Source organism: Echiichthys vipera (assembly GCF_963691815.1).
Source record: "Echiichthys vipera genome assembly, chromosome: 3".
In the NCBI taxonomy this organism is placed as follows: domain Eukaryota; kingdom Metazoa; phylum Chordata; class Actinopteri; order Perciformes; family Trachinidae; genus Echiichthys; species Echiichthys vipera.
Window position 1 is genome coordinate 21,786,795 of NC_139828.1, and position 8,842 is coordinate 21,795,636.

Genomic DNA, 8,842 nt, shown 5'->3' on the forward strand with positions numbered 1-8,842 from the left:
AAGACATGAACTCTCAGAACAAATAATGACCCTTTACTATTGTGTTGTAATATGCATTTATAACTGTAACTTACAATTGACCTCAAAGTACACCTCCAGTGCTGGCATTTGGTAAATTATGTAAATACAACATCATGAAAGTGAGGAATAGTAAATAAATAACCATTCCTAGTGGTGGAAAAGGTGCTCATGGGGCTCCTCTCAGAAGGACAAGTGAGGTTACCGTATGGTCTGAGTGGAAGCAAAGATACATTTCACTGCTTTGCATGTTTAAATAGAGAGACTTGAAAATAACAAATATGTACATGTGTATGTGAAGAAACATTTGATATAATTTTGAGAGAAAAATAATATATACAGTGTGTAAAATAAAGGGGTTGCCTTCAGGGCAACGTTGTGCAGTTAGGCTATGACATGGTACTATAGCACAGTATTTTGCTCCATGAAGGAGTTGTAATGTGATGTAAAAAACAAGGTCCTGGTTGATGTTTTTTATGAATGTATCCACTGAAATCCACTTGCAGTGCACAAAGGGACACTATGGACCTAATCCAACAGTTAAAACCGTCCATATCCTCTGATAATGAGGACAGTGAGTTTGAGAGAAGTGACAGCGAGGAATAATTCCCTTAAAAATCAGATTTGAGAGGCAGAAAAATACTAGTGTACTCCCAACCTCTAACTCTCAGAATGATGTAATATAATCTATAGTACAATCTACATCATACAGTATCAGAATACATTTGAATCAAGAAGTGTAGGTTGGAAGTAAGGAGTAGGACGAAAAAAGAAAAGTGCGACCCTACAAATGATAACATTTTGTACATTGTAATACTGAAATAGGAGCTGATGTATTATCTGAAGATGAACTTATTGAGAGATATAAAGAGCAACCTCCTGTAAAAATGCAGTCCCCCAGTGGAGAACACACAATCATTTCAGCTTTCTGCACAATCTGTTACAATGCAATGACTAAAAACTGTGCTGGCTGCACAATACAACTGTTACAAACATGAGTATCTTATGTACTTAACTAAATTATTGCTCTTGTTTTTCTTGAAGTTTTACTACCCTTACAGCACATTTTTGCCCTGAGGCGGGGCCAAGAGGAACAGTTTCGATCATTGATTCAGTACCAGAGATTTCAAAAAATATCATGAAATGTTTTTTGGGATGAATTACCTTAACCCATGCAATGTTTAATGTATTAAAAACATTTTATTGTTGCTGGTAAAGGTGATTTGAACTACTTTACATACAATTGGGTCCCTTAAGCTTTAACAATGCATCATGCAGTGGTTAAACGGATTTGTGTATAAAATATGAACAGTTAATATTAACTATTGGGGTGTGCCATACCATTATATTTAATAAAGTACGATTAACTTGAAATATACTCAATGACTTCCTCATCACATTGCCATTTAGAGTGGTAAAACAAGTTAAATCTGAAGCTAAAGTACCAGTATCCTAATATAAAATCCCTAATTACAATTAAAACAAAAATGACGTATGGAAAAGTACAACCATCGAAGATTGAAGAACTTATTATGCGGATTTTCCACGTTAAAGAGGTATATTTTTTTCAAAATGTATCTGTAAAGTAACTAGTTGCTATGTCAATTAGTTGTAGTAAAACGTAAATATCTAGTTGAGCACTGACAAAACAAATGCAAATACTCAAATAAAGACTAGAAGTCATTTACATTGAGTAAATTAATGTGTTTAGCGGTTTTTATAATAAAGTTATATTAATCATCTGTTGGCCAGACAGTGGCGGAACTAACGTACAAGCACGGTGTTTCCATACGGATCTTTATCCATGTGGCACCGCCCATGCACATGTGTAAACAAGGAGCTGAGTAGCGTTTAGAAGAAGTAACGTTGAAACAGCTGATGTGGCGGCGGCGGCAGTAATCTCATGTCACAGTTGATATAATATTTCTAAAAAGAGAACAGCGCTTCAGCCTCAAACACATTGTTGATCCAAAGATGGCGTCCTCAGAGCAGCAATGCGACAGCGACGACGGGATGGACGAGTTCATGGACAAATTCAAGACCCAGGGATATACAGGCGGCTTCAATGAAGCCACCTGGGAAGAGGTAACACTCACAACTAGAAGCTATCACTTCTCAACTTTAGACAAGAAACCTCTGAATACGTGAAAAAGCTCCGTTAACTCTAATGTCGAAATTGTTTGATGATCTTTCGAACGTATTTTTCTCCAAAATATGTCTAAAAATATACATTAACATGAATGCAACGTTGAAAAAATCAACACATTCACACAACCTTGATGAAAGGCTTACTGGCTTATAGGCAAGGTAGTCACTAAGGTAACCAATTCACAGATTCATGTTTAACACTTACCTGACATATAAATACATGAATATGTTATTAATGGTCATTGTACTACCTTAGGATTGTATGTACCATAAGAGCTCTGTGTATAGGCTTTAGGCCACCCTAGCTGTTGGGCTTAATTTAATATGCAACTCAATTTAATACAATATTTGTAGTTTGGGGTCCTTACTTGTTTCTATTTCAGATAAAGGGGTCCTTGGCCTAAAACGTTGAAGACCCCTGGCTTAAATGTTGTGTCCACCTGCAGAGATCCCTCTGTTTTTGTCTTATTCAGGAGTTTGACAGAATACCTATGTTCATGAAAAAAGCCCCTGAAGAGATTGACCCGCAAAAATACCCAGACCTAGCCTGTCTGCAGGCCATGCTCCATGATGAAGACAGATCCCCAGAAGGTAAGTGGACCACCAGTCCCTCAAGCTTTTTGAAACACCTGTTGGGAGTCAATCCTTCAGTGAAAAAAGCCTTTATAGACTCTAGAAACCGTCATATAATGACACAGCTCTTTCCTCCCCAGAGCAAGCACAGGGCCTGAAAGACGAGGGAAATGAGTTTTTTAAGGAGAAGAACTACCAGAAGGCCATACTGTCCTACACAGCTGGGTTGAAGAAGAAATGTGGAGACCAGGACCTCAACACTGTCCTCCTCACCAACCGGGCAGCAGCACACTTCCACCTGGGTAGGGATCTCTAATTTACATGTCGTGCAGATATTTGAACAGCTTTTAGGACACACACAAGCCTTGATAATGCATTTAGATGGCATGTTAAACCACACAGAAGATACAGGAGACTGTGTCAGTACATTAAATGCTCTTTAAGTGTGCGTGTGTGTGTGTGTGTGTGTGTGTGTGTGTGTGTGTGTGTGTGTGTGTGTGTGTGTGTGTGTGTGTGTGTGTGTGTGTGTGTGTGTGTGTGTGTGTGTGTGTGTGTGTGTGTGTGTGTGTGTGTGTGTGTGTGTGTGTGTGTGTGTGTGTGTGTGTGTGTGTGTGTGTGTGTGTGTGTGTGTGTGTGTGTGTGTGTGTGTGTTAAAAGATATATGCTAGAACTAGGAAAATGGATTGTTATGCAAATGAATAATAAGGTGGTTCAAAGAACATGTTCACGTTCTTTATTGTAATATTATGCACAAAGTCAAGCAGACGCTGGCTGTGGATCCTTGGTTCTCAGGCACCCTCAAACAATGCTCATAGATAATATGTCAAAAGAAAATAACACAGGTAGAATATAAGACATAAAATAGTTCAGTAGTCCAAATATGATGAGCATTTTGATGGATCAGTCAAAGTCTCGGGAACAATATCTGTGCAATAACCCTGTAACAATAAGCATCAGCTTTACTTTAATAGTTTAAATACATAATATAAACATGTAAATAATGTATATAATGTAATATCCACCTACCTCATGTATATAAAGCAAACAGTTAGACTGTTAGGGTCTCTGTAAATCATGAATAAGTCATGTGTTGTGGGTGTGAGTCTTTACCTACTCTATATGTAGTCTTGAGATAACTTGTTATGATTTGGCACTGTAAATAAAATTGAATTGAACTTAACCCATATTTACTGCAGCACCCTTTGCATTTCCATTTTTTTTTGTTTTTTGATATACTGTATATAGACATTTTATACATATTTATATCTGTAGATATCAGTCAAATGTTTACATTCACCATGTTCAGCTTGTTTTTCAGAGATATGCCCTTTTTGCATTTCGATCAACAAAAAAACGAGTCAAATTCCTTGTATTTGTCCACATACTTGACCAATGAAGCTAATTCTATTTCTGAATATAGGAATAAAATAAAATAATCTTGTGGTAGACGGGTGAAGAGCAGCCAAATGCTCATATCCCAGCATAATATTTTTTTCATGTAAAACATCTGCGTATCTACAGTACATATGTGTTTCTTCTGAATTTCATGCTAATTTTTTTTCTGGTTGTATATCACACAGGAAACATGCGTTCTGCGTTGAACGATGCTGCGGCTGCAAAGAAGATCAAACCAGGCCACCTTAAAGCCTTAATCAGAGGTGTGTTATAGAAACATTACTTATCCTAGAATAGCACAATAAATATGGTTAGAAGCTCTAAACTATTACAGTAGCGTAAGAGTACATATTAATCATAAGAAAACAAAACGCTGTGTAGAATAATGACAAAAACAATGCATTTAAGTGTAATGTGTGTCTCTGCAGGGGCTCAGAGTTGTATAGAGCTGCGTAACTTTGCAGAGGCCGTCCAGTGGTGTGATGAGGGGCTCAAGGTTCATCCTACTGACAAGAAGCTGCAGGAGCTGAGAGCAGCAGCAGATAAACACAAGGTACAATCACTTATGAGTTCAAGTGATTTTAAAAGGGGGCCTGTATTGCATTATTGGCATCTTGTCTTTATTATTCTGAAATTTATTCCATTTAAACACAACACCCTGTTTATTTTGTGTGCCTCAGAGAGCAGCAGAGAGAGATGCCCGGAAGGCCAAGGTCAAAGAGAAAAAGTTGCATGGTGAGAAAGAAGCTCTTCTGGCTGCTATAAAGGTGAGCAAAATCTTCTTTGCATTTTAAGGTGTATGTGAACATCAAAAAACGCTCAGTCCATAGGTGACTTGGCTGGGAACCGTAGGGTCGCTGGTTCAAGTCTCTGTGTGGACCATGTATGGAGCGTGGACTGGTGGCTGGAGAGGTGCCAGTTCATCTCCTGGGCACTGCCGAGGTGCCGTTGAGCAAGGCACCGAACCCCCAACTGCTCGGGGCGTCGGTCACTGGCAGCCCCCTCGCTCTAACATCTCTCCTTAATTGCATTTATATAGGTCCTGTCTGTGCATGTGTGTATTTCGGGCCTGTGTGTGTAACATTATTAATAATAAGAGTGAAAAAGTTCAATTTCCCCGTTCCGGGATAAATTAAGTTCTTCTTCTTCTTCTTCTATTTTATACCTGAAACAAATAATCAAATTGGATGTTATTTGTAATAAGCCTGTGTTTCTGGTGATAAACGTGTTTTTGTGGATTTTTTTTTATGCAGGATCGAGGCATCAAGCTCCTCCGATCTGTGGAGCCTCGTCAGCCTGTTTCGGACAGCGAGGATGAGGACAAGGGCTCCTCCGCAGCGCTGTCACAGCTGAGCTTGGACGGCCTCAGCTCTCAGGAAGCCACGGGGGCTCAGGTCTTCCTGGATGAGCAGCACACTCTGCACTGGCCTGTTCTCTTCCTCTATCCTGAACACCAGCAGACTGATTTCATCTCTGCTTTCTGCGAGAACCACGGGTACACTCCGCTTTTGGTTCCCAATATTACTTAATTCGTTTCTATTTCTGTGTGATACTGTATATGTTACCTTTCTCCATTTAATTTGACTTGGTTAAAATCTTGGTGAGGTTTTTAATCAGAACCACAGCTTAAAGATGTACTAGTAAGAATTTAGATCTCTTGTTTCTAGCGGCCTCTTTGGCAGTAAGATGTAACTGCAGGTGAGCCTTTGAGACCTCCATCATCAATTTCATGGTCACTATGTGTATTGGTAATTTTTTTTGCTCTTTTGTAAACTTTATTGATACACATTCACCCCCCAGGGCTACATGGTGGTGTAGTGGTTAGCACTGTCGCCTCACAGCAAGAAGGTTCCAGGTTCGCATCCCGGGCCTTTCTGTGTGGAGTTTGCATGTTCTCCCCGTGTCTGCGTGGGTTTTCTCCGGGTACTCCGGTTTCCTCCCACAATCCAAAGACATGCATGTGTTAGGTTAATTGATGACTCTAAATTGCCCGTAGGTGTGAGTGGTTGTCTGTCTCTGTTCGTCTATATGTGTGCCCTGCGATAGACTGGCGTCCTGTCCAGGGTGTACCCCGCCTCACGGGGTACACACGGGGTACACCCCGCCTCACGGGGTACACCCTCACCAATGTCAGCTGGGATCGGCTCCAGCATCCCCCGCAACCCCGACCCCGGGATAAGCGGTTGAAGATGAATGAATGAATTCACCCCCCCCCCCCCCCCACACTTGCAGTCCATTCCCCAAATGTAACCCTCTTGAATTCATACACACACGTGTTCTTATTACACTTCTGTAAGTGAAGTTACACTTCTGCCCTTGGGCTTCTGCCTGACTCAGAGGTTAGAAATTCAAAAAAGGCAACAAATGCTTTCATTAGTGGGTCGTATGATCAGTCGCCATTGTTTTTAACTCACTCTTTGATAGACAGGAACTTAACAGACAATTAACTAGATGGGAATCTTATGGAGTACAACTTTAAATATCTCTGTCTCTTTTTATTTGTCTTGTCCAGTTTCATAGATCACCTGGCGGTCATGTTTGGAGAAGAACTCCCACCTTGGGATGCAGAAAGAAAATACCACCCACATAATTTGCAGGTTTGTGTGTTTTGTTTGTGTTTTTCTTGTGACTTTTTACCACAAAACGAGTCGGGAATAATACTGTCATTCATGTTATGTTAATGCTGGTGTTATGTAGCTTACTGTTTTCTGAGTACTCAATCTCTCTTCTACTCTAATTAACCTGATTTGACCCTCCCTCACTTTCTAGCTGTACTTTGAAGATGAGGAGAAGGAGACACTCTACCAAGTAAACCCAGAGACGTCACTTTTTAAAGTGTTGCAGCATAAAAGGTACACATGAAGTCTGCGTCTCATTTTTGATCTTTACCAACGAGTACTCTTTGAATGTTGAAAATTTGATTAGCTGGCAGGTGTTCATGATTTTCTTGCAATGGATATTTTCATTTTTTCCTTTTGGTCTCTGTAGGCCGACACAGCGGCCTTTGCATGGCCTTGGGTCAAACCGCTCGGCTGTATGTAAAAACATTTGAGTTGCAAATGTTGCGTTGTTGAGTTGTCTTTTAAAAGACAGTGTTTCTGTAAGGGAGCACAGTTGAGGAATATTTATCTGTACTATTCTATTCTCTATTCTATACTACATTTTTATGACATACTGTACTGGAACTTTTTATGACATGTTGTACTTGACTGTTTCACGTATAAGTATGACTATTTCATTTTTGACATGCTTTACTATGACTTTTTGACAGTATAATCTGACTTAACTAACTTTATTTCACCTTTTTAAACTTGCTTACTATGACATTTTTAAAACTTTTGAAATACTAGACAATAACTTACTTTTCACTTTTTTTAATATGCTATATTAGGATTTTTCACTTTTTTCGACATGCTATACTAAGACTATTCTTCCCTTGTAAACCTTTCACCCAGATTCAAATGCTCTGCTTTATGTAATGAAATATGAGTTGCAACCAGTTTTAAAAAGACTATCTTAATGAGAACATACGGAAGATTGTCATGGATCCTTTTGTTTTGTAATCCAGAACAGTTGAGGAATTTTTATCTCAGAGGAATCTGTTAACATTTTTTACCTTGGTATCAAGATTTCTTCATACTAACTTTCTAAACATTAGCTTCCTTCATACTCTTTGATTCACTGTTATCTCTTCTGTTGACAGGTTTTTTGTCAAGGCAGGCTCTCCCAGCTTCATCGTTCTGGTGAAGAACTCGTCGTTCTGGAAGCAGTTTTTAACAGGAAAGAAAATACGAGGATTGTGAAAACATTGGCCTGCAAATCTTTGGACTTTTAATACACAAATTCTCCTTCAACCCCAGAAGTCTGATTTTGTTCTTGAAAAAGACACAATGGAAAATATCCATGTCTCTTGTATTCAAGACACCAAATGACAATATAAAGGAATATAAAACAAATGAAATCTCTAAAAGTTATCCGTGTGGATTTTCTGTCCTTAAAAATATAAACTACTGGTTGAAAACTTTGTGAATCAATTTTATTTACATGATTAATTAGACAACTAAAAGATAGAACAACAAAGGATAAATACATAAAATAGAATTTTCTTTTAACAGTTAAACTGGAGACAAAAACTAAACTAATTTGACCTGATAGTCGACAGTTAACATTACAGCTGTAGATGTTTTGGTATGGTATATCTATATTTAGTAGTAAGTGTCATAATTATGAAAGTCATTCAACATAGCAGCATGATCTAAGCTGAGTCATGTTTCCTTCACTGATTAATGAGAAGCCACAGAGCTCAGTGTGCATTCATGACCCCTGGTTAGCTCATGAAGGTTTGTTGGTTGTGGTATACAGGACCAGGAGCCATCATCACTGGAGCAGGCTGCTGCACATTGACATTAGTAGCATGTTGATGATTCACATTTATGACTGTGGGAACTTTTTTGCGAGATCTTATCTCACGATGCATCTGACACCAGTTGCAGCACACACAGCAACAGGAAGCTAGGATGTCCTTACAGAGAGAACCCTGCAGAGAACCAAAGGAAAAAAAATGCTTGTGTTGTGAATTCAACACTGATTCACTTTTATTAAACTTGTCATGTAAAATCCAGCACACATCAGCTTTACATGCATCATACCTTGATACCATATCTGTTTCGTATAGCAACCCTTAGAGAGAGGCCTGCAGGGGGCACGC

The 8,842-nt window shown here is 39.1% G+C and overlaps 1 protein-coding gene across 1 annotated transcript; it reads left to right on the forward strand.

Annotated features, from left to right (window-relative positions):
• Positions 1-1,857: 1,857 nt before the first annotated feature.
• On the forward strand, positions 1,858-7,997 carry ttc4 (tetratricopeptide repeat domain 4). The gene is made up of 10 exons (XM_083910998.1): positions 1,858-2,103; positions 2,640-2,757; positions 2,880-3,041; positions 4,320-4,397; positions 4,563-4,687; positions 4,815-4,901; positions 5,388-5,629; positions 6,647-6,731; positions 6,904-6,986; positions 7,838-7,997. The coding sequence occupies exons 1-10, from the start codon at positions 1,993-1,995 to the stop codon at positions 7,935-7,937; spliced, it is 1,191 nt and encodes a 396-aa protein (XP_083767124.1). The 5' UTR covers positions 1,858-1,992; the 3' UTR covers positions 7,938-7,997.
• The last annotated feature ends 845 nt before the right edge of the window (positions 7,998-8,842 follow it).